Genomic DNA, 26741 nt, shown 5'->3' with positions numbered 1-26741 from the left:
CATTATAGATGTATTAAAACAAGGGAAAAAAATTAATTATCATTGCGAGTAAACAGTATTTTAGTAACAGTTAATCTTTTTTCCCTTTCTAATTTCTCTTACTTTCCAAGCTCACATACAAGATATCTCTTCTGTTGTTGGTGTGTGTATTGATACCAGTTTCAGGCAACGTTGGAAAAATGCAAGTGAGCTATCCCACACACAGCTACTGCGCTAATTTGGCAACGTTGCACTTGGTTAAGAATGGGTTGAGAGTACCTCATTACCTCCCTCCCTGCCTGACTGCCTGCCTCCCTCCCACTCTCCCAACCTCCCACCCTCCTTCACCCCTTCCACCGTCCTACTCCAACGCTTGAAATGTTTACGCTGTTTCAACACTTCGATTGGACATAAACACGTTTCAAGGAAACTAAATATATATTGTCTCACCTGATATACATTTTTCCTGACTAGCCACGAAAAATGCTACTTTCATTAAGGGTTCTTGGAAGTAAGAACTTAAAATTTGTTTGTGGTAGGCAGTTTTCACTGATAAACTGAGCGCTTCATGTAAATATTTTTACAGAAATGACATCACAAAATACGTAATTTACCTATATTTACATCATAGGTATTTCAGTATTTAGGATCGGCACTTTTTTTTTTTTTTTTTTCACTTTTCCGGTGCCGAAAGTTTGCCCGATTTGTACCTTATCTTTTGTTGTAATGCAATATGATAAAATATTTTTTTATCTGTATATAAATAAATAACATTTATACACAATGTTCCACTCACTTCTCCCCAACCCACACAATGTGACAAGCCACCTGAACTAATGCCCCTTTGCCCAACCTCCTTAAATATATCCGGCTATGATATGCAAAACATTTAAACTAACGTTCTCCAACCCCATCTTCATTACTTATTTAAAACAGCGGCATGCTAATCAAATAAGAACACATAAGGGCATACATGGTGATAATCACATAGTTTTTATAAAACTTTATTATTGTTTTTAACACATTCAAGTTGATATTCTTTATATGTTTCGAATATTTCATTTGTACATTTCACTCCCATAGAATTATACAACTTTCATGAAGTACTATAAAAACATAAAAACCATTATCGGAATGTATCTCGTCCTTAAAAGTTTTCTATCTAAGCAGAAACAAAAGTTATTCGAAGAATAATCTTAGCCTAAACTTACTGTACAGGTGCATTAAAGATGCATAAATACAAAAATGTTCTACTGTATAATCAGTTTCGTAAGTGTTCTCTATATTTAAACATATGAACATACATCTTTCTTTTCAAGACTGAACAGTGTCCAGTTGGTATTGAAGAAATTGACGTATCTATCTATCAATCTCTAGTTTCATCTACATGATAACAGAACTTTTAAAGTGTTGTCTGTGATTTGTTAGTATTTTGTAGGAGAATAGATTATTCTATGGAGTAAATTTAAAAATCGCAGACCATAATTTTTTTCATTTAGGAGATTCAAATGGAAAATGCACAAAAAACCATAACATTCTCAATTAAAAAAATAAAGGTTCAACCTTTTGAAGCAAGAGAAATTTCTAAATTAATAAAATTATGGCGACAAAAATACAATTTGGTATGTGATTATTATAAAAATCTCACATGTAAAAATTTAATTTATGTATGCTGATGACGAGGTCTTTGTTTATAAGTACATTTTATTCCAATATTTATTTGGTATTTTTAGAAATTGGTACATTAGGAATATAGGCATTTCAAAATAGAAAGGTTAGGGGAATGTATGAGTTTTTGTGGTAAGTTGGCACACATTGGAAGGCCAAGTTTGGAAATAAATATCTGTTCACTGAGATGATTAGGACCAGGTAACGTTTTATGATTTTTCTCTACTTCGCATTGAAAGAAAAAAAAAACTGTCGAAAAACTGAAGTGTGAAAAAATATAATAGGCTTCCTGCCGCATCTGACCTTTAGAATTTGGTTCAATATTTCAATTTAATACTTTTTAATTTTTTTGTGATACTTGTTTATCTAATTTATGTTTACGTGACGTCATACATGTGTTCAAATAGCCCCTTGAGAAGCTGTTAGTTTTCGAAATTTTCGGACGCACAATTAAAGTAGGAGGTACTGGGTCATCGGTCCCTCCCAATATTTGAAGCTGGATCCGCCACTGAGTGACGAATAAGTTGTCAGCACTGGAGAGAAGACACACGTGTTGAGCTGATTTTGTGTAGAGTCGCACGTTTCCACGAACTGCAAGTTGCGATGGAGCATGTTGACGAGCGGGCAGGGTGGAGTGTGGATGGAGGGGTGGAGGGGGACGGGAGTGGCGCCAGAAACACAAAAACACCACCACCCTGGAAACTGTGTAAAGGTCCTTAGATTGAGTGGTACAATACACAGTCCTCGGTTAAGTATTTAGTTTAAACCGGTGTGTAAATTTAACCAAATGGTCGTCTTATTAAACATATAATAGTATATCAAACTGTGTAAAGGTCCTTAGATTGAGTGGTACAATACACAGTCCTTGGTTTAGTATTGAGTTTAAACTGATGTGCAAATATAACCATGCAGTCCTCTTATTAAACATGGAACAGCATATAAACTAAATATTGAGTGATAAACGACAAAATACTCGGTAAAATACTGAGTTTTTACTGGTGTGTAAATATAACCACGCGGTCCTCTTATTAAACATGGAACAGTATATCAAACTGTGTAAAGGTCCTTAGATTGAGTGGTACAATACACAGTCCTTGGTTTAGTATTGAGTTTAAACTGATGTGCAAATATAACCATGCGGTCCTCTTATTAAACATGGAACAGCATATAAACTTTGTAAAGGTCCTTATATTGAGTGATAAAAGACAAAATACTCGGTGAAATTCTGAGTTTTTACTGGTGTGTAAATATAACCACGCGGTCCTCTTATTAATCATGGAACAGTATATCAAACTGTGTAAAGGTCCTTAGATTGAGTGGTACAATACACAGTCCTCGGTTAAGTATTGAGTTTAAACTGGTGTGTAAATGACCATGTGGTCCTCTTATTAAACATGGAACAGTATATAAAACTGTGTAACAGTCCTTAGGTTGAGTGGTACAGTACACAGTCCTCGTTTAAGTATTGAGCTTAAACTGATGTGTAAATGACCACGCGGTACTCTTATTTAACATGAAATAGTATGTTATCTTTAAAAGATTTGTGCAATGGGAGTGCATGACTTGATGTAAGTTTTTGGACATACGCCATTGCTAAGAACTTTTTCTGTTGAAGAAAAACTAATAAATAAAATAAATAAAAATACACAAGAAAGACAAAAAACACACAAAATTAAGCAAACAATTGCTGTTGTCAACAAGAATATAAACACCACAAAATATTCCGAAACAGAAATATGGTCAACAAACAAAGAAAAAAGTACTAAGTGAACAAAAAAACACACAAATGATGACAACACAAAAATATTGAAACCAAAATAATTCAGCACAACAGTTGAAACGAGACAAAAACACGACAAAACGAAAAGACAAAAAAAAATACAATAGTTTTACCAAAACAGAAAACTATTGTATTTTTTTTTGTCTTTTCTGTTTTGGTAAAACTATTGTATTTTTTTTGTCTTTTCGTTTTGTCGTGTTTTTGTCTCGTTTCAACTGTTGTGCTGAATTATTTTGGTTTCAATATTTTTGTGTTGTCATCATTTGTGTGTTTTTTTGTTCACTTAGTACTTTTTTCTTTGTTTGTTGACCATATTTCTGTTTCGGAATATTTTGTGGTGTTTATATTCTTGTTGACAACAGCAATTGTTTGCTTAATTTTGTGTGTTTTTTGTCTTTCTTGTGTATTTTTATTTATTTTATGTATTAGTTTTTCTTCAACAGAAAAAGTTCTTAGCAATGGCGTATGTCCAAAAACTTACATCAAGTCATGAAATAGTATATATCAAACTGTGTAAAAGTCCTTAGATTGATTGGTGCAGTACACAGTCTACGGTTAAGAATTGATTTTAAGCTGGTGTGTAAATATAACCATGCGGTCTAAATATTAAACATGAAACAATATTCTAAACTATTTAATGTCCATTGTTTTTCGTAGAATATAGTTCTTATTTAAAGTTCGTAATTCAGTTTTTTCGTGAAACTAATAACATTCGTTTGGACAAGAATTTCGGAAAGTTTTATTCTCTTACCAAAAACTAATTATACCTTAATTTTTTTAATTTTTATAAAATTTAACTGAATACATTTTTGTAATTGTATCACACTTATTATTGGTTGCACTGTTGTTTAAACATTTCGTTGAGAATTTATTTGTTGGTTTTTAAATATTTTATATGTTGAGATTTCTATGTTAATATGTATGAAAATTAAATTTTTCCTTTAATACGATAAGTAGGATATAGTTCTGACTTCTTATTCTTAAATCACTAGTTTTATCTAGTTTATTATTTAGGTTGGTTGAAACCTTCGTTCAATACCAGCAGAATTGATGTCTTCAAATAAAACATTAATTATTTTTTTATATCGGAATTGGAACATATAGAACTGAAAAACGGGGTTCTCTTACAAATATTGAATTGTAATTCATAGTTCAAAATCTCAATTAATAGAAAAATTAATCATCATAACAATTTTTTCGTGAATAACATTTAAATAAATGAAGTTTTTGGAGCGAAATTTATGTTTTAATTCAGTTAAAAAATATATATTTTTTTGTATGTTTACACAAATTCGGATAAGTGGTTTTATCAAAAAAAAACTTTTACGGAAATTATAACATATAGGTATTTAGTAACGATGAAGCGAAGTCAAATGTAAATGGAGCAGCAGCGGGATTATAGAGGGAAGAAAACGGAAGAACCCCGAGAATCGACTCCGTATCACCTTAGCAAGGACCACTGGTTCGACTACACGACTACCAGGAACCCTGTCTTGTTGAAACATTTATACTGATTTTGCTAGTCCTGCAGTTAACTGTAAAACTTTACAGTCCTCGGATAAAGCGCCAGACACACTTTGTGTGAAGGTCCTCAGTCTGACAGGTCCTCTGATATGCTTGCTAAAGTAATAGTCCTCGGAAGCTACGTTAGTGTTTGTGTATTCCCGTCCTCTATTTAAGGGTAAAAAATGGGGTCCTCGAATAGGGGCCTAAACACGTATAGGTGTGTGTGTGTGTGTGTGCGCGTGTGTGTGTGCGTGTGTGTGTGCGCGCGCGCGTGTGTGTGTGTGTATATATATATATATATATATATCACATTTTTAAGAACACCATAACTGCCATAATTTTGCATAAATCGCTTCCAAACTAATACATAAAATATAGTAATGAAAAATCTCAGTTTAGTTTGTTAATGGGCAATATCCAACCAAAGGAGTAGAAATGGGGAAGGTTTTTCGAAAAGCAAAAAAGTCACTACAACTCCCATAATATGACAAATATTGCATCTGTTTGAACGTATTATAGCTCTGAGTTATACAAAAAACTTTTGTCTAAATAAATACTAATTTCTGTACCATGTACACTATTATATCGGTTCTTAGTTATTGGAAAACTTAAAAATATTATCTACAACTTTTGTTCAAATGATGTTTAATAGGACCAACAATTACAGCAAGAGGTGAAGTAAAACAAAGGTTGAAAGACAAAAAAATTCATAACTCTCCTAGTAGGCTCGCTATTAAATCCTTTCAGATTTTTTGTAAACCTTAAAATACTACTATCAAAAACTTTTGCCAAAACATTTTTGATACAACCAAGCATTGCTTCAAAGGGTGGAATAAACTGGGCTTAATGAATAATAAAAAAAAAAAATCATAACTCCATTATTAGGCAAACTTCAGAATCTATAGCCATTAATTGAAAATTTTCAAAAAATTATGCAAATCTTTGGTCTGAATTTATTTAGATAAAACAAACCATTACTGCTAAGGATTGAAAAAACCAGGGGTTGGAATAAAAAAATAAATAACACTTCTGTATCATGAAGACTATTGAATCCTTTCTTATTTATTTTAACTTCCTAAATTTGATATAAAACACTTGTCCAAAGCAAATTTTTATGTAACTTAACTTTCACTGCAAGGGTTGGAAATAACATGGTTTGAAAGACAAAAAAAAAAGTCATAACTTATTTAGCAGGTATACTAATATATCCATTATTTATTGTAAAAACTATAAACATAATCTAAAACCTTTGACTGAAACAATTTTTGATGAGACAAACTATTACATTAAAAATGTGATGAGGGGGGTGGGGAAGTTAATTTAAAAAATGTAATACTTCCTTATTATCAAATTTGTTCGAATTTATTTTAAACCATTTTTATATTACCCTAAGCCCATGGTCCAAAGCAAATATTTTTACGCCCACGTAATAGTGTAAAGGGTAAAAAATAGTGATTGAAGGTCAAAAAAATTACTTCTACCTTATTAGGCACGATATAAAAAATGTTCTACGCTATTCAATGCTGGCTGCATTGAGTAAAAAACCTTCAAAAACATTTTACTTCATGGAAAATGAGTATGTTTTATTGATCAATTTTGAATATAGGATATTGAAGAAAGTATTGGATATTAATACCTTACATTTTTTAAATTTTCCAGAAGTATATAAATTTTCCAGAATAAGTAGGTTTACTTCGAAATCTGCCTTCACCTGTAGACTGTGCTGAAAGGGATTAATTTAAGCTTTTTGTTGTAAATAAGAAAAATTGTTCAAAATGTTTGTTGTGTCCCTAGGTGTCCCTGATCAATGTAGTCCACATCAAGGACTCTGTTTGCACGCTGCCTACCAGCATACTGGCACAGTACTTGAAGCAGGCGAATGGACAGCTCTCCTGCCTTAAGGTGAGTGTCTTTAAGTGACATTATATAAGTATATGTGCATATACATATATAAATTATTAAAAAGTAACCTTTAATGTTAGTTCTTACAGAAATAACAAGATTACTATCATACTATTAATTTCATAAAATATAAAAAAAATTAAATATTTAAAAAATATAATGAAGATTTAATCTCTAAGTGAATCGAAGGTTTTAATAATATTTTTGCCTTTATCACCAACATGATAACCCTTAGTATATTTTTAATTGTTATACTGACTTTAATTATTATTTTTTGTTTATTTATGGCATGTTTCAAAATTTAATCTATATATTATTATATAACTTTGTTTGAAGAATGTTCGTGGAATATATAGCACATTAGCATATTATATACTTCTTTTTTTTTGCAGCATCAGACAGGGTGTCTACCGACCTTGGGAAACCTGGAAAAAATTAGGGAAAAATCAGGGAATTTTTTTTGTTAGGTTGTAGTTGGCAATATGTCTTTTGTTTATTGATCAGCTTGCATTGACGTAGCATCAAGTGTATCCCCTCCCATTTTTATTTTTGAATGGCAAATAACGAACAGTTCCCACATACATTTTCTTTTATTTACCATTGGATTCGGAAGTGGCGTTAAATCACATGATACGAACTGGTTCAAGCTGGTCTGTTATTCTGCTGACGTGAGGTGCTGCAGCATGTGCTTCCCACGTTCGGATTATACCGACAGGTGCATTTAATTTTAAGTATCTCTGGATGCCTCCAACGTAAACTGGGCATTTTTGTTAGCTTTGAAAATATGTATCACAGATACTTTTGGTGAAGATTCGCCATCGTTGCTAGAAATTGGAAGCTGTGGGTTTCATACGGTCCATGGTGCTTTCAAAACTGGAATTTCTACTAAATTTCTACTACACAATGGGACGTTGTTAGTTTTTGAGGCACAGTTACTACCTATTTGTTTAAGCATGTACCTGCAAGGAGGGCAAATTACATTAGAATAACTGGATCAGAGCTTTTTCCCAAGAAATTTTGTGCAATGAGATGGTTAGAAGATACTGCAGTTGCTGAGCGTGCCATGAAAACGTTACCCTACATAAAGAAATTTTTTAGTGAAGTGTCTATTTCATCTGTCTCTTTCAATGTAGTGATAAGTGCTCTTGAAGATAATCTTCTAGAAGTAAAATTTACATTCTTCCACTCTTTGGCATCAGAGCTAGAATTGTTTCTTACAATGTTTCAAAGTGAAGCTCCCATGGCACCTTTTCTCTATGATTCACTGGTAGACATTTTATTAGCTTTGGCAGGAAAGTTTGTGAAACTAGAGGTACTGAAGAGCTTTAGGGAGAAACGCAATGTATCTTGATTGGATGTAGATAACCAGGAAAATCTATTTACTGTTAACAATATCAAGTTGGGTTATGCAGTGCGCCATGCCATCAAAAAAAAGAAAGTACCAGAAAAGTCTGTCGTGTTACTGAAAAATGATGTTAGGACTTGTCCAAAGGTTATGGTAAAAAAACTTCAAGACAAAAGTCCCCTGAAGTACAAACTTACCAAGGGTATTTCCTGCTTATGTCCGTCTGTGGCTTTAAATTTGGGTGTGAGGAAACAGAGTGTAAAGTACAGTTTAGAATGTTGTCTTCGAAACAGGTGGCTATCAGGACAAGAAGCTGATAACTTTGAGTGATCATATCAGTTGGTATGTTCCTCGCAAGATTCTGAAGCACTGTTCTCGTCTTTTTCTCGAGAAGACGGGCGCCTTGATCACTTGTGGATGCTTATTCTTAAGGCACATAAAGTAATTGCCAAAACAGGCCTTCTAAAGTTTGTGAAGATGATGTTGGTACTTTCCCATGGAAATGCATCATTGGAAAGAGGATTTTCAGTGAATTCTAATCTGCTGACTGAAAACTTGCAGGAAGAAACACTGATTGCACAAAGACAAGTATACGACTTTGTTCAACGTTCTGGAGGTGTAGAGCATGTTGATATCACCAATTCCATGTTACAGTATGTAAGAAATGTTAGTTGTAGGTGTAAGGAAGCCCTGCAAATAAAACAAAAAGAATAGGAAGCTACAGACAAGAAGAAGGCAGAAAAAAGAAAAGTCGAAGAGGAGATCAAGGCATTGCAGTTGAAGAAGGCTTCAATGTTGGATTTGGCTCGTTCTGAAGCAAGTGCAATAGACCCAAAAGTTGAGTCACTGCGAAATTGATGGGAGCTTCCTTTTACTAATGTTTTTGCAAAAGTTAGTGTGTGAAATATTTGTAGCAGCATGTTTTATTTGCCATCAATTGAGTCACTTTGGCCACATCTGGAAGAAGGTAATTTTTTTTACTAATTTAACTGAGTTGAAATACTTTGAAACCTGTCAATGTATTGTTATGCAGTTTTTTCAGTTTCGTGGAATGTCGTAATTGTGTTAAAGAAAACCTGGAAAAATTCAGTTTTAGACCTGGAAAACCTGGAAAAATCAGGGAATTTCATTTACTAGATCTGGTAGACACCCTGAACAGAGATACTATTAAATTGTAAAACATTTTTTTAAAATCCATTTTCAATGTCGTGTCTAGCTTTAGCTTTTTTTAAAAAAAAAAGAATCCCTGTGTGCAGTGTAGAAAGTTGAATATGTGTGAGATGTAGAAGAAAGCATGAAGTTGGAACACTAAGTTGTGAAAGAACAGCACCTTATGTGCAACAAAATATCATGCTTCCATTCCCTTGACTTCTGTTTGGCTGTTAATTTTCTTGATAATAAAGTTCTGTTATTATTTATTCAAATTGTTTACTTTTTATGAAAACTGTAAGATATTTCCATTTTGAGGGCTTTAATGTAATAATAGTAGAACCCTGTTATAATTTTTCTGCAGTACAGCCCAGATTTTTTTCCATATTAGAGGTTTTTTAATTTCCTGTTTTTAACTTAAGCTCTTTTAAGATTACTAGTTATGACGTCAAAAAATAGGCTTTGAAATGATTAAATTATTTCTTATTTAGGTATACTCATTTGCATCAAATTTAAGTAGTTACCTGCTCTTTTTTTCAAAACAGCAAATAACTCGAGGATTTGTTAAAACTTACTTTGTTTTTAAAGTTAATACTCTGTGAATATTGTTCTAATGAAAACAGATATTATTAAGCAGCACTTGACTAGCTTGCCTGTAAAATTATTTAAAAGAAAAAATAACAAAATATAATAGATATCCTGTAACTTTTATTCTTGCTCATAACAATTTCTGAATATAACATTAGTCTTTATTATTTTTTCTTTTGAAAAATTATACATTCACAGGTTTCTGCTGTAATAGGTAAAACATTGCTCGGTTTGTATAAGTGTCCAGCAGACATTAGCACTCGTTTGTAACACTGTTATCCATCAGTTAATTTTAGTTGTGTAAGCAGGCAGTAACTGTGGGCCAACTTCTCAATCACTGTAGTGAATCAGGTATTAATTTCACCATGGGGGACTGATGGACCTGGATGTAATGTAGTTTGAAAAGGTACTGTGATCATTTAAGCCTTAAAATTTAATATGAACTTTGTATTGAAATGTTTTGCATAGTATTTGAGAAATCAAATACAGTAGAACCCTGTTATAATGTTTTTCAAGGGAGCACAAGAAAAAAACATTATAAGCAGGAAAACGTTATAAGCAGGAAATCTCAATTTAGCACTTAACAATGTTCGAGCTTTGTACCAATGGACTCACCAAGCTATGTAAACAACTTTAATGTTAAAACCAAAGATAGTATACTTGATACATGAATTTTCTGAAACAAGTCAACAATTTTTCAACTTCGTCTTGTTCCCTGGTTAAATTTTGTTTGTCTTTAAAGACACTGCTACATTTTTTGTAAAATTGTCTCACGATTCATGATGACAACATTAATAGTGAGAACGTCTACTCCTTCGCAACCTGAAAATGTTTAATTTTGGGATTCCTACATATGAATGAAAAAAAAAATTATTTGTAAGCAATAGAAAACACTTTTAGTTATGACCTCGCTCAATGATTGGCAACTTAAATATTGTAGGACTATGTACGTGCATCTGAATACCCACTGGAATGGCAAGAAGAGAAGAGTTGACTAAGGGTGCCAACTGACACGTAACTATGAACATTGTGTACCTTCAGTATATTGCATAAAATTGTATTTTAACAAACTTCTGTATTGTATGGCAGTGATTGTAAACATAAACATACATAAAGGAAACTTTTTACCGTAAGTGTTGGAATAATTTGGTTTTAAAACATTTTCCCCCCATTTATTGAATGTTAGAAAGCAAACAATATAAGCAGGAAATTACACTATTTATGAACGTTATATGCAGGAAATAAATACATTGACCTTATAAGTGAAATTTTGGGACTTTAAAAATATGACATTGTAAGGAAAACATTATATGCAGGAACATTATAACAGGGTTCTACTGTATAGGGGGATTTGTACGCATTGGCAGAACACATGCATTGCATCTAATTACATGATATGATACCAGCATTGTATCCACTATCACTAGATGTAATCATCTCCAAGCAAAATCTTTTTCACGTTTGTCGGAACGTACAGTAGCGAAAAGAAACTCTCAGCACGTCAAATGTAATGGAAGTGGAAAATGAATGTTGATAGATTACAGAATATATAATTAAACAATTTATTATTAAAATATTGTAACAGCACTTGCCACTTTGTTAGTTTCCACACCTATTCCTGGCTTGTTAGTGTATGGCTGTCTGGTATCGATCTCTAAAGAGTGTTTGCCTTGAGAGCAGTAAATGGTGCACTGAAACCGTCCACATACCGATGTTCGGGAGTACGGAATGCAGTGTGGAATGCGTGTCGTTGCAGCAACTGTACCTGGCGACAGTCAGCCTGGAGGAGGAGCCCGTGGTGTGCACATACTGATGTTCGGGAGTACGGAATGCAGTGTGGAATGCGTGTCGTTGCAGCAACTGTACCTGGCGACAGTCAGCCTGGAGGAGGAGCCCGTGGTGTGCGCCCAGGGCGACGACCAGCTGTGCGTGGTGTGCCAGTACTTCCCCGTGTCGCGCGCCCTGCTGCCCTGCCGGCACACCTGCGTGTGCGCCAGCTGCTTCGGCAAGATGGACCGCTGCCCCATGTGCCGCGGCCCCATCAGGAGCTACTTCTGCATCCGCGGGGAGGAGTACATGCCGGCCCCTCCCGCCGCCACCTCCAAGCCGACCCCCCTTCTCCAGTGGCTGCAGGACTGGAACGACCACCTCACCGACTTCCTTGGCTTCCAGCGGTGAGGCCGGGCCCGCCTGTGCTGTTCTGCTGCTGCCGAGCAGTTCATCGTGTGTTTGTGTTTCCCCGCTAAGCTCGCCTTGGAAAAGTATTGGATTGTGTAATGTATATCTGTTCCTGGATGAAAACATTATTTATTTTCTTTAAATTATGAAGCTAATTGTTTTAAATTAGTGTCGAAAGTTGAATTGCTTGTACAAGTTAACGTTAAGAAAAGAATGTGAAGCGTTGGTATAAACTTGGTATCCAAAATACGGCTTGGAAAATACAGAAGCTCAAGTTTTTTATGCTGAAGCAACAGATGTGGATTTTGTTATACTGTAGCTTCATAATTGGGGCAAATGTTTTACGCATTGTTCTTAAAAAATATTTAAATTTTCCATAAACTTAGACTAGTTTGTTTCTGCCATTAAAATATTTTCTATATTTTCCAATAACATATTTAAAAGTTGTAGATAAGCAAGAAACCTTAGATATTTAATTTTAAATTATTTTCTACACTTCAGTGTGTTACCAACTAAATAGTCAAAAGTGGTTTCAAAAATGCCACACATTTAAAAACTTTTAAGCAATCAATTAAATAATTCGACCCTTTTTATAAAAGTGTTGGTTGAACTTTGGTATAACTCAGTTACTTCAAAAATTGGGCAAGCTTTAGCTTCACTTGTATAACAGAAAAAAAGTTTCACCTGTTTTCTTTTTTGTTTCTCTTACTTTCTGTGTGCATCAAAGTGTAAGCAAACATTGCCTGTGCTGTTGGCACACAAGGTGTTGGCAGTTCTGCCTAATAGAAACTTGTACGACAACCATAATTACTTCAAGCAAATATTTTACCAGTATTATAAGGTATACTGTAAACAATAACTTGTGGCAAATATGTAATATGTATCACATTTTCAAGACCAACCTAGGTAGGTGTTTAATTTTGTAAGTTTTAGTGAAATTAGTTGTCACATGCAAATTCTCTGTTCTTTCTAGTAGATTGCAGTCTTTAGAGGCCATTGTCTGATTAACTATCGAGGCCATGGTCTGGTTAACTATCTTGGCTTTGGAGGACAAGCCATGTCGCAGTGGAACTATCAGAAGTCAAACTTTATCCTCATAATTACACTAATTTCATGTCTGTGGCACTTGAGGAAACAACACAGTTCAATAGTTATTTTCATTGCAACCTATTTTTCTCTCCCGAAATGTGCTGAAAGCAACTGAACCAAATACATACTTATTATTGCCTGTATTGATAAAAAAAAAAAGTGCAGTAAGTCCTTGATTAAGGGACCGGTTATGTTCCTGGCAATTGTCTGTTACGCAAAATCTCAGTTGGTTAAATCATGTTTCTTCATAAGGAACAATGTTAATGTCACTGGTTAGGTTCCTAGACCTTCCTAAAATGCCTGCTTTTATTATTTGACTATCTATCAATGTATAATAAAATTCTGATTATATATCTGACGTTTAAGAAACGCAACCCAGTTTGTAATGAATGGCATAAAATCTTATTAACATGCTATATAAAAATTTTACTGCGGGCTTGTGACTTGGATGCATCACATCTCAGCCAAAAAATTTAAACCTTGACAGCTTGGATAAAGCAAGGGTGAAGTTTGTGAACAGATTAGTCCGGTGACATTGTCAAGAGTGAGGTTTAGAGAAGGAAGAACATGAAGTGAGAGAGCACGTGATAAGTGCCTTTGATGAAGGGGAGGCAGGGCCAGCCTGTTGCCTAGACGTTATCACACAACATATAATTTAAGCCTAAATCCGTCAAACAATTTATATGCATATAATTAAACACATATGTAGTGTATCACTGAATGCAACAAACTATAAGAACTTAATCTGTTTACTTTGGGTTAAAACACCACGAAAGTACAGAGCCTATACAACGGACTAATGGCTTGCTAAAAAAAAATTTGGTAATAGAATGGTTTATGTACTTCACAGTCCTGCACTGATATCTTTTTGTGATGGAATGCATGGGCTGGTGGAAAGGTGAGTTGGCTGTGGTTTACAAGCTATTCAAGTAGTACCAACCCCTTACATTCCTAGTTTGCGATGCGGAACTGTCTGAAGTAACGAGTTTGGCAGCCGTTAACCAAGTTGAAGGTAACAAAATATATTGTCTGTTACAACAAATGTCCGTTAAAAAAGTATCCGTTAATCGAGGACTTTCTTTATTAGTTTTAAATGGTGAAATATTATGTCAAAAAATATTAATATGAAAAGGAATAGAAAGACAGAAGTATTTTTGTGAAATAGCCCTAATTGTTAATTTTGAACAGCAACTAGGCACACAAATGGTTGCACTAAATATGTAGTATTGTGGCATCTGGTTAAGGATGCAATAGGAGAAGGCTTAAGATTTGTGAGGAAAACTAAAAAGGTCTTGTGTGAAGCACGTATTTATTACAAAAAACTTTCAATTAACAAACATAAGCACTTGGTAACGTTTTAGTGAAGACTGGACACAGTCGTTCAACAGTTATTCCACTCCCCTGGCGGCAACACTGAAAACAGAATAAAACCAATTATCAATAACATAATATTTACTCAATTATATTTTATTTACAAACTTTAATTATTTTGACCCCTGTCAAAATTAACTCACTGATTTATCTCAGTAAAGGATTTTTAAATTATTTCTATTAGCTTTACTTTACAATATAATACCACATGGAAAATTGTTTTAAAGTTAAAAAAACTCACACAGCCTACTAGAAATATTATTTTAATGGCGAAATGCCTACCTTCAAAATAGAACTTGCTGTGCCCTTCAAGCAAATTCTTATTTCGTACAAATGTTTTATACAGCTTTTAAACAAAAATCCTGTTTAACCATAACTTGTCAAGAAAATCATCACTATTTCAGGAATATTACTTTTACTTTTTACTTAGTCTAATTCAAGTCTCAACAGGTGATTGATGATTACAGTGAAATTCCGTTACAACGTACTTCAGAATAACGTATTTTTCAGTTCAATGTATGATTTTAATTTCCCGCTTAAAACACCAATGTAAACAATGTAAAAATATTTCACTTTAACATTAAAAACATATCCTACCTTTCAATACGACCATTATTTTCCAGTTATCAGGAAAATTTTACATAATAGTTACTGAGTTTGCTCAGGGGTTCTTTAATATAAATGTACATTATGATTAATTTTTATCACTTTCAAGAATCGTTAACAAGTATAAAACATAAACAAACATTGTATCAATGATTCATAGAATCATAGTACAGTGTAACGCACCATTCGTCCTCCTCCATGGATCACACACTTAGTGCACGAGACGATCTAAACAATCGATTGCTCTCTCACCCCTCTTCAAGACAATTGTTTTTAGCTGCGCCATCTTTTGGTTATTTATAGAGCACGTTTTAAAAGTTTCAATTACCGCAGATACAAACATTAAATAAAAATGATATTTTAACTTATATACAAAATAGAAAATCCAATAATGTTAATTTATGCAGGTTAATTTTTGAACTCTTTGGTGTCACAACATGGCCGGCACGCTTTAACTGTTTTGCCATGAAGGTTGGAATGTTGCCTGGCACAGCCATGCTCACGACGCGCGCTACTATTGCAGAGCTATGGTTATGAATGAGAGGTTTGTTTACGTTTGACGTGGCACGAGGCAAACAATATTGTTGATTGAATATTTTAATCAGGATGGATGGCCAAAAAGATAAAAAGAAACGCAAGCAGTTTACTTTGTAGGAATAAGTGGATATATTAAAAGAAATTAATAAAGGCAGGAAAAATGCAGATGTGGTATGGTCGTTTGGTTTGGTGCCCACTACACTGTCAACAATAATAAAAGATCGCGAAAAAATTATTAAACTGTATGAACAGTCATCTTTATCTGCTGGTCGCAAGAGACTTCGCCTAGGAGATAACGAGAGAATTCTATCCCAATAAATGTACATATCAATCTGCAAAATAGTTTAACCTATTTGTCATTTTGTATAAATTTTGTATATGTAAGCCTAGAATTTAGGCTACTGTATTAACTTCAGTAATTTTTTTTAAATTCTTGTTGTTTTACAAATATTTGCTTCCAAGCTAATGTAACATTTGATCCCCTACTACTTTATTTTTAAAAATTTAAAAATACTACGTTTTAAAGGTAACTTTCAGAAAAAAGTACTTTCATTACTAAGTATAAATGTTGAGGCTTTATTGATGTACTTTATAACGAGATTCTACTGTATAAACCCCAGCGAGTGTTCGGGTTTGAACTTTTAACTCTACTCGCCTCGTCACTCGGGCTCCACACCAGGACTCGCAGGATCGGCTGCCGAAGTGTTGGCGAAGTCTTTTCCCTGGTTTCCTTCTCGCCCCTTTGGCGTAGGAAGCCACGGACCTTGAAATGGATCGGACTGCGTGCGTGATGCCGACTCCAACAGGCTTCAGGGTGACTGGTACTTCGTGCGGTTGATGTCTCCTGCTAACACTTGGTATTATTATGTTAGAGCAACGTCTCTGAAGTGCCCAAGGAGCGGTGTAGAAATCCCCGTGTAATGTTTGGGTGTTTCCTTAGAGGTTGTCAGTTGATTTTGTTTGACTCGTCTAAGTCCCGTTGTGTATTCTGCCTTTTGTCAACGCTGCCCCACTACTTGTTTAACTCTTTGCGACAACGTTTTACTTATTCTCGGCAGGTTGAGGGAACTCGCCCAGTCACTCGCTATTTCCCACTCGCGCAGTGAGTGCGTCAGACACACAGCCTCTAGTCGCCATTTTAAACCTTTGAGGGGATATTCCCATCGCCCAAGGAATACAAGACCAATGTACGACTTTTCCAGAAAACTCGTCAAGCAAGTTCCTCCTCGCTCTCGACGAGTTTCTTGGCGAGTTTTTACCTTTACCTTATTCTGCGGCTAAGTCCCAACCTCGTTCCGTTGTCAGCGGCTAAGTTCTTTTCTTCCAAAATAAAACAGAGTCCAACTTACATTTGGGTCGCAGCTCTAAGTCCAAGATCCACCTTCGAACATAGCGACGGAGTTGGTAGTTAGAGCTTCTTCGGGCAGCATGACGGCGTTGTCAATTCCGGTGTGTAGTTTCCTTCTGCGGAGCACCTCCTTGTTGTTGGGTTGGAGGCGGAGTTCTCGTATCGTGCCGGGCGGCCCCTATTTATACCAGGAGCTGGGCAAATGACATCATCGTTAGCCAATCCCAGGGTGCCGTGTCGCTAAAGGCTGTTGCTGTGCGGGGTAGGGGCCCCTTTGCAAGCTGTCAATCAGCGTGATGGCATCGACTAGTCGTCCTGCCACCCGCTTGTCTTGTATGTGGTGCAGGTGTCGCGCACTATAGGAGAAATCGTTCGGGGTGAAAAATCACACCGTAACATTAGTAGGTGCTGGCCTGAAAATGAATCCTGTATGTTAGGACACGGTTTTTTTTTACCTATTTGTGATGGACTACTTTCTAATAGTGATGTATGCAATTATTTTTTACAAATAACAATTTTTTTAAATCTATATTCCAGCAGGAAAAAAGTCAGGAAACTAAGGGAAAAGAAAAGGTTGTGACACTGCATGTGTTAAGAAGATAATTACTGCCTATGCTGGCACCAAATGAGGGTTGTAATTGTGTGTGAATCAGGCAATGTCACAAGGTTTACCTTAACTGGCATATTGTGCTAATTCAGCCTCATGACTCAATGATGCAGTTGTTTAGGAAATATCTTTTCTAGGGATCTCAAAACAACAGCCATTTAAATTCAAACCTTGATTTTTAAGTATTATTTTGCAAAAATTACCTTTAAATAATTTTTAAAAGTTTTTTTATCATCTAATATACTTTAGGCATGCATTGATAAACACAGAATGATAATATTCAGCTATATTAATATCACTTATTTTCTTAAAAATTATATAGTCAACTGAGTCTTTCCAAGTTCTCATAATGTTAGGTTTATATAGGAAGAAATCCGTTTGTTTCTCAGCGAGACCTAAAATTCGCAATAGATTTCCTTGGGATTTTGTATCACATAAACTATATAATGTGATAATTTTTATTTTGATCTTAAGAAGTTTTCATGGAAAGGGGTAAAATGTTGATGTGGTCAGGGAATTCGGTGTTGGATACTGGAACGATTAATGGGTGCCACCATTTTTTGAAGGGCACTGACTCTGCGGAGACTCTATCCTCTGGGGGTGACGCTGCCCATGTGGGGACGTGACCTGTATCCCCCATAGTGCAGTTACCAATTACACATGGACCTGGCCTGCTCTCAGCATTGAGCACGCTTTAAGAATAAGAGGATGAAGTGGGCTCGTATTGGCGTCCCACACCCCGGCCTATGGTAACAAGTTCACACGTGGGCAAATGCTGAGAAATGCAAAAGTGGCCTTGTGGTTGGATACTTGATTCGCATTGGTGACCGAATTCCGTCTAGCAGATTACTATTAAACGTCTACTAATCCAAGGTAAGCTCCGAGGATAAAAAATTTTTTTTCGATTACTTAAGAAGCCAGATGATGGAGATCAGTTAAAGTACGAAGTTGAAGTCTTTGGAGATCTAGAAGCGACTTACCACAGGTGGCAATGCGAAACTACTGAGACGAGCGATGGCCACAGAGGCTGCTGGACAATGTGTCTGACGCCATGTTGAAAAGACTGTTAGGCCATTCAAATTGGTACTGTTAACATATTACTATTAAAAAATTATTACACTCCTAAAATTGTAACATAGCTGTTCCAGCCTCTAAACCATGTAGTTATTTTACGTATTAAAATTACAGTTCAAAAAATAATTAAATACTGAGATGGCTTTCAGCAAGATCGGGTCCATTGCTGCAGAGTTGTAGAATGTTTGTAGGATCCTGAAATAACAAGTGCAATTGGAGGTAAAAGGACACATTATTATTTTTTATTTATTAATGGAACGAGGTACTGACTCTACTGCACCCTCTTGCAGTGGTTTGTGGTAATGTTGGCACACTATTCAATACTTCAATACACGTAACATGCACGTTACAGGCGGGAGGTTTGTAGTGCCATAAGGATAGGACAGCTCTGTAGGGGGGGAAGCACCGGATTATGTCATTGTTTAAATTTAAATTTACCATAAAATCTTTCATGTGGTTTAGTACCAATAGGTGCTGAATTAGAATTCAAGTGATTGGAAGGCGATATAAAGTTGTAAAATCATTTTTGGCTAAACCTTTTAGTACCTTTACCCCAAAAATAAACTACTTCAATTCCTTATTGCAACAAAGTGATATTGTTTACTTGTGGAAATACCTTAATTTAAAAACATTATGTCAGAAGTTTGTAAGATTTTTTCCACATGTAGTGAGAAATGTTAATTTTTTTTTTTAGGTTGCAGCATATTTGAATGAATTTTTGTGTGTGCAAAATTTATGGCCTAAACCGATACATGGGTAACATTTTATCTTACTATTTGATTCGCTCTTGAAACAAACACTTAGAAAACTCACTCTGTCTGGGAGTTTTTGTTTGTGGAAGTTTTGTAGTAAGGATACCTATGTCTACAGTTAACACAATTATTTCAGGCATTTTAAATAAAAAAAGCACTGTATGCCTTTTAGCCCTGAAATTCATCTTTCATACATTAATTATTTTCAACTACAATTAAACTTCATTCTCTTTACTATATTAAAAATAATCTACAGAATGTGAAAAACTAGTGTAAAAATTTATTTTTGTGGCAAATTAATTTAAATTTATCTAGATTATATATTTTAGTAGAATAACATAAAACCAACTTTATAATTATGAATCTGCTTAAAACCTTGATTCAGTTACTTCAGATTGAGTTTAGTAGTAAACAGTAGGTAGTACTAATTCTAAAGTGGATTTTTAGTTGAGATTGTGTGAATGGGATATTATAGTTCCAACTCCTGCCATGTTGAAGAAAAACAAATATTAACAAAACTTTATTCTAGCAATTATTTGAATGAAGAATTTGGTATAAAAACAAGTTTTTTTATTATGAGTTGGAACTGAATCTACTTTTGTGCTATTTTTGCAAATTGTAATTGTGCATAGGTATGTAACTGTATTTACTAAGCTTTTTATATGTTAAAATTAAAATTTTCTTTCTTCAAGAAAACTTCCGTATGACATCTTCTCTGCAAGACAATATGATTGCAATGTTGTTTGGAAATAACAATTTTTGCCCAGTCATTATGATAAATTTAAAAGTAATAGGTCCACAAGTCAAAAGTTTTGCTTCAATGGGATTCAGTAACTTAAAAATTGGATAGTTTTAAGTCTATTGTCTTAGTCATATTACTATCTGATAACAATTCACTGATTGTGAACTCAAAACATTGCCATGTAGGAACAACTTGCATGAAAAATCATAACATATCATATAAAGGAAAGGGGGCCTGAAACATTTGAAAGATTTTTTTGTGAATGTGTGTTGCGTGATTTACAATTTCTGGCATTCATTTTTGTTAGCTTATTGACAATTACTTTATCTAGAATTAATGTGGGTGATAGGTAGAGAATGATACAACAGAGATGTTTAAGCGATTCAAGACGACAAAAGATTAATCAAAGCTCCGTGTAGGCAGTGTGTGATTGGAGATTAGGGTTTTACTCTGTAGCAATTTCTGAGAAACAAAAACCATTCAGTGTATGTGTGTTAATAGTTATACTGGACTCTTTCAGTGTTCCACAGAAATCAAGGCATTGATAGGGTGTGGTATGTAAGAGATGGAAAGCACTGCTGGTAATGTGATATAGTTTGCATCCAAATTAACATAAATTTGTGTTATTTTTATCAATTAATAAATTCAGCTCCTTAATTAGTCTTATTAGGTTATGGTTAATTACAACACAACTGACACTAGCCTGTGAAGACTTGTTTATGTACAATAAAATACTTAAGCAAATTCTGTCATTTTAGTGCTTCTGACTGATCCCCGAGGTATTTAAAAGTGTCCTCGGCACATTATCTTCAAGATTTGGTGTTGCTCCTGGGAGTTATTACACTATTTATACACCACTTGCATTAAGGTTGGTTACAATAATTTGAATCTTTAATGAAACTTTGTATAATAGTTAGGGATGTGCGGGTACTCGATAATTTCAACTTCGATTCGATTCCTCAACTATTTGAACCCGGAACCGAAACTAAAATTTGGAATCGAAAAATCCTGGCAAATTTTTCAAAAAAAAAATCTAAGAAAGAAATTTACGGTTACCGTTTAACTGATTGCTAGAAATAAATTTATTCGTCAATTATAATTAATGTAACTCGTAAAATTGCCGCGCACTTTCACTCAAGCAAATTTCATAACGTTATGAAATATAGGTTAGGCCAAACATTAAATTTTTTACAAAGATCATGTATGATATAATTTACACGTTCAGAACCACTAACTGTTTAGGCTTGCAAAGATAAATACCTTACGAAAACTGCTTGTTTATGAAATAGTTTAACAATCTGCTGAAACATTTTTATTTCTGCCTACTTACGGCATATTACTCATGACCATTTCTCACGTTGCACGGGAAAAAAATATTGTTGGTTTATTTGTTTTGAAACATAAATAACACACATTAAAAATGAATTTTACGACCATAAACGCACTATTTTCTGTTAACAGTTAAAATAGTTCCTTGTTCAATCATACATTTATAAAGATCGCCATTCTGTGACAGTCTTCTGTTAACAGAATAACCAACATTAAAACATTCACGACATAAAAATATTTTAGCGGTGCCGGACGTGTAGACCAGTTGACATGCCGGGAAGCCTACAACTCACATAGTTTCGGTTCCCTGCAAGAATTTCCGAAGATTTCCGAAGTTTTGCGTTTTGGTATTAACACCACTTCAGCCGCTAAATCAGAAGTTTCCAATGAAAACAAGCATGTTGTGACTGACGTAACCTAACCTAACCCTTCGATTTTTTTAAATTTAAATTTTTGAGAGAAATCCGAAGTTGCACGAACGTGGTAGGGAACCGAAACGTGAGTTGTAGGCTACCGTGACAGGCCACCATTTATCATAGATCGCGCGTGCCGACACAAAGGAATCGAATCACTGAATCGTAACATTCTGTCAGTATCGAAGTACTGTTTACTGTTTATGCTTTTGCCTTTTACAAAACTTAATTAAAGCTGATCATTGTTGTGTGGTTTAACTTCGTGAAGTTAATAAATTAATCAAATTTACGTATTTTTTCCGTTTTTAGGGGAACAGATCTTGTTGAAAAAACAAAGAAATATATGTTACTTATTGGATTTAATTTAAATAAACCTACTGGCTAGGCCATGCTGCATACGTCATATGTGCAAATGTAGGTTAATTAATAAATTATACTTCTTAGCGCAGCACGCATCGCACTATCTCGGTGATTCCAGTGAGGCAGCTGACTTTACCGTTGGTAACATTTGACATCTTTAAACAGTGGTGAAGTGATTAAATAAGTAATGGATGAAAATTGTGGCAAGTTTAAAGGCCGCAGTCATCGTCAAGAATTGTATTTTTTATTCATTTAAGTTAAATACATATGGTTCAAAATAAATGCAATTTTTTTTAGTTAGTCCTACCAGACTAATGACTATGTAGATAAAGTTACCCAAAGAATCGAAATCGGAATCGAATTTCAACTCGTGGTGAGAATCGAATCGGAATCGAATTGAACTGAAAATCATGGAATCGCACAACCCTAATAATAGTGTCAGCTAGGGATGTACGAGTACCTGATATTTTCGGGTACGGTTCGAATTTACAATTACGTGAACCCGGAATCGTACGTACGTGGATTCGAACAGTATTACGAATATTCACAAAAGTTATAAATTAATTTAATACGGCTCAAAAATACTAGCAGTGAAAAATAAAATTAGGCTACTATTATGTAAGTATTTATAATATGATGTATCAAAGAAAGATATATTAATTAAATAATTAACACAGTGACATTAAAAGAATTTTGATATTTCGAGAGCTTGAACTATAATTACGAATTTCGTCGTATAGCAAACTATAAACTAAAAACAATTACATACCTACAAGAAAAAAAGTCTTCGCTATTTATTGGAGAAAAAAATGGTTTCGTTTGCTGAAATGTTTATAAAACTGAGATTTCCCTGTGGCGTGCAGTTTATTACGATTGAGTTGGAGAATCGAATATATTTTGGTTGTCATATTTTAAAGTGTTTATTATTAATTCAGTTTACATAATTATAAACATTTGAATTTCAGTGTAATAAATAATTGCCAATAGTTACAGTTAGAAAAAAAGAACACACATTATTTTTAAATTAATCAGTTATTTTTAATTATTTTGTGCTTAATATTCAGAATCGGATTCATATCTCAAATATTGCCAGGGATTCGAATCAGATTCGAACCGAACTGAAAATCAAGGATTTGCACATCCCTAGTGTCAGCAAAAAAAAAAGTCTACTTTTCTATTCTGTTATCGTTTCATTGTCTTTGACATACTTCTTCTTGAGCCCCATTCTATCATAGATTGAATTCATTGATAAAGGACAATTTTTTTGTTTGTTTTACTGCACAGTGATATTTTTGCTTTCATTTCTTGTAAGTGCAGGTGAGACCATGTAAAACAAGCATTTAACCATTTTTAACTATCACTGAATCTAGCGGATGATGTTATTGTGTTGTGATTTGTAAGTTTTTTCCTCCATTTTGCAGTTTTTTTTTTACATTTTTAACAAACCTAGCTATATAGAGCCAAGGGAGCGGACTACTGACAGTGTGGTATTTCTGACGGTTACCTTAAAATAATTCAACAAACCATAACCTCATGCTGGTTATTTGTAGGATAGTGAAGTGGAAAAACTCTCAAGTGATGTTATCTCAAGCGAACTCACTCTCAATTCTGCAAACAACCTTATGTTATATACTACCCTGCTTTTGGCTGTGATGGTAAAAACAAAAAACAAACAAATTGGTTTTGGTAACTTGGTATAACAGAGTGACTGGAAAACAACAGGAACTTATTTATTATTTTCATGAGTTACTATGTAGTAGTTTAACATATTAAATGAACATTTTCAAACTTTTATTTTGTGTGTTTGTAGGGTACCTTTACTTTGGGTTGTGCAGTATTGTAAAAATTTGAGTATTTATGAATTTTTTTGGTTATTGATGTATTATATTAGAATAAGTGATGGGATGATTGGTTCTTCAGTGTCTCTTATTATTGAAGAAAGTGTTTGATCTGACTGCATTCAAACTCTCAAGTCTTCCTATTTAAAAATTAAAAAAATACCTTTTACTAGTATTGAAAGTATTTAAGGGTGTCCAATATTATGTTTTATATGCAGAATTACATTTAATTTTGCTACATAAAATGAAAATTAAGATAGTAATTTTACGTTGCATGTAGTATTTATCACAGTTTGTATAATGTTAAATGTATAGACATATTATTTTAGATTTAAAACATTAACATATACTACATAAATTCAGCAATCAAGATTTTTATTTAATGCTTGAAAAAATTTTGCGAAAGCCCATTAATATTTAATGTGGCTATCATATAAAATTGGGAATAAAGTTTCTCTTGTAATAAATAATATTTATTTAACATTTTGACATGCTATTGTAATATTTTTCTATTATATGAACTCAAATAGACCTTTTTCATTGCTTGGCAGTCAACAAAAAAAAATGCACTCAAACCTTAAAATTTAACAGAGATGTTATCTATAAAATAGCCATCCAACTATTTACAGTAACAAACACATCACAAGTATTAAAAAGGGGCAGAGTAAAACATACGTGTCATCTTGATATGTAATATATAAAAACAGGTAAAATTTTCATGTAGTCTGTACAAAGTGGATTGCAATTGGTTTTAATATCAAGTAGTACATAGTGATAACTGGAGTCTAGAATTGTAGGCATATATTAAATGCAAAGGTTTTCTATTCTAAGATGAATTTTTGTTAATAATGTAGATATCTTAGGGATAAAAAGACATTCATTGATGGCCATAATTCAATCTATTTTGTGGGCTGGACACCGTCTTAAAGGTTTTTCAGAACAATTAAATATGAGGTAAAAAAAATTTTAATATAAATTTTGTGTTATACGTAACCAAATTTGTATCTACTTAGGAAAAAAATATAGTTGGTAGTTTGTTTTTTTCACTATATTGTATTATTAATGAATAATTAAAAAGGGAAGGGATAGAATAGAAACTATAACTTAATTGAAAAACCAGAAAAAATATGAACCATCCCATCACAATGTTTAATGTAAATAAGAATTTGTATGAACCATAGTCATAGATAAATAAAACAATTGTGATATTTACATGAAACATTCATCCAGTTATTATATGTGAAGAAAGATAGGTATCTTTGTTTTATCTTTTACTGATACAGTATTGTATGTACCTAACTGTGTAATGTTTTTTTTAAGTGGGCCAAACATTTAGTTATATAAAGTGAGAAATTTTTTAGTTAAATCTTTTACAGAATTTTAAGTAATTTTCAAGGGCCTTGTGGATACCTAATGAGAATTTTTTTTTAGTGTCATTGTAAATAACTGTAAATATATGCTTGTAGTATTGGTTTTAATTAAAGTGTAAGTATGTTGTGCAATATTTTCAGTCAATTTTAAATAGTGCAGATTCTTCAATATTTTAGCTATTTTGCCTGCTTTTTTGTGTTTGGTTAAAATTGTGTGACTTTAGTCTGCTAGAATATAATAAATATTTAAAATTGAGTTCTCTATTTGAGGTGAGTTTTATTTAATATCCCAACCCTTTCTGCTTCCTTCTCCCAATCTATAAAATTTATATCAAGTGAATTCTAATCTTATATTAGGTATACATAAAAAAAAACTTGTACTGAGTAGTATTATTAACAAATAACATGTTAGGTTTGTTTTTGTTTTAAATCAGAATTTCTGATGAGAAATATAAGTAGCAAATGGTGTGGTGATATTAAATGTATTTTTATTTTTACTTCTAATAGGTTGCTTAAGCAGTCTGTAAACCAAGAATTGAAAAATCATCTGTAATTAAATGCTTTAGGCCTACTGGATTCTTTGGCTGGACTTCGTTGGTCAAATGGTAAACCTAGAGTAAAGCCAGTCGTGAGACAGTCCTCTGCACATTCCTGAATAATTCTCATTGCACGTCCATGTGCCTTAAAAAAATAGTATTAGTGTTCAAATTTTGACAGTCAGTTATTTGCATGAAAACAATTTAAGAATGTTTTGGGGAGCAAAACAATTAGTGATGTTCAGCATATGTATTCCATATAATATTCTTTGTAACTTACCATTGCTGGTTTTCACTGTAGATAAACTACAAGAATGGACAGGAAAGATGAATACACAACACACAGAAAAAAAGCCAAAAGCAGCAGATATCAAATGAAGAGAGAGCACAGAAAATTCTATGGCAGGAGTTGTACACCTATCCCTCACTTAGTACGTCTTCAGATTGCATGGATTCATTTACCGTGATGTTAATTTTACTGCCCCAGTCTTGAATAGCACGTCTGTAAATTTCAGTTTGCGCGAAATCTCTACAGGTAAAAAAAAAGTTGGGCACGACGCCACAAAGTCTGTATCAACTTTTGTAAATACCGATGTGCCGTGGGATTCAGTTAGTCAAACAAGGGGGGGAAGAGATGCGCGTGCAGGTCTGACCACGCATTCGGCTGTTGTACA

The 26741-nt window shown here is 33.8% G+C and overlaps 1 protein-coding gene across 1 annotated transcript in view; it reads left to right on the top strand.

Moving 5' to 3' along the window:
• Nucleotides 1-25789, top strand: part of LOC134530832 (cell growth regulator with RING finger domain protein 1-like) — a 150807-nt gene extending 125018 nt beyond the window's left edge. Inside the window, exons 5-6 of the mRNA XM_063366079.1 lie at nucleotides 6728-6835; nucleotides 11775-25789. Coding sequence (XP_063222149.1) covers nucleotides 6728-6835; nucleotides 11775-12095 — 429 coding nt within the window. The 3' untranslated portion in view covers nucleotides 12096-25789. The remainder of the gene's footprint in view (nucleotides 1-6727; nucleotides 6836-11774) is intronic.
• The last annotated feature ends 952 nt before the right edge of the window (nucleotides 25790-26741 follow it).

The sequence above is a fragment of the Bacillus rossius genome, chromosome 3 (assembly GCF_032445375.1).
Source record: "Bacillus rossius redtenbacheri isolate Brsri chromosome 3, Brsri_v3, whole genome shotgun sequence".
NCBI lineage: Eukaryota > Metazoa > Arthropoda > Insecta > Phasmatodea > Bacillidae > Bacillus > Bacillus rossius.
This window is presented reverse-complemented; position numbering and strand designations above follow the sequence as displayed.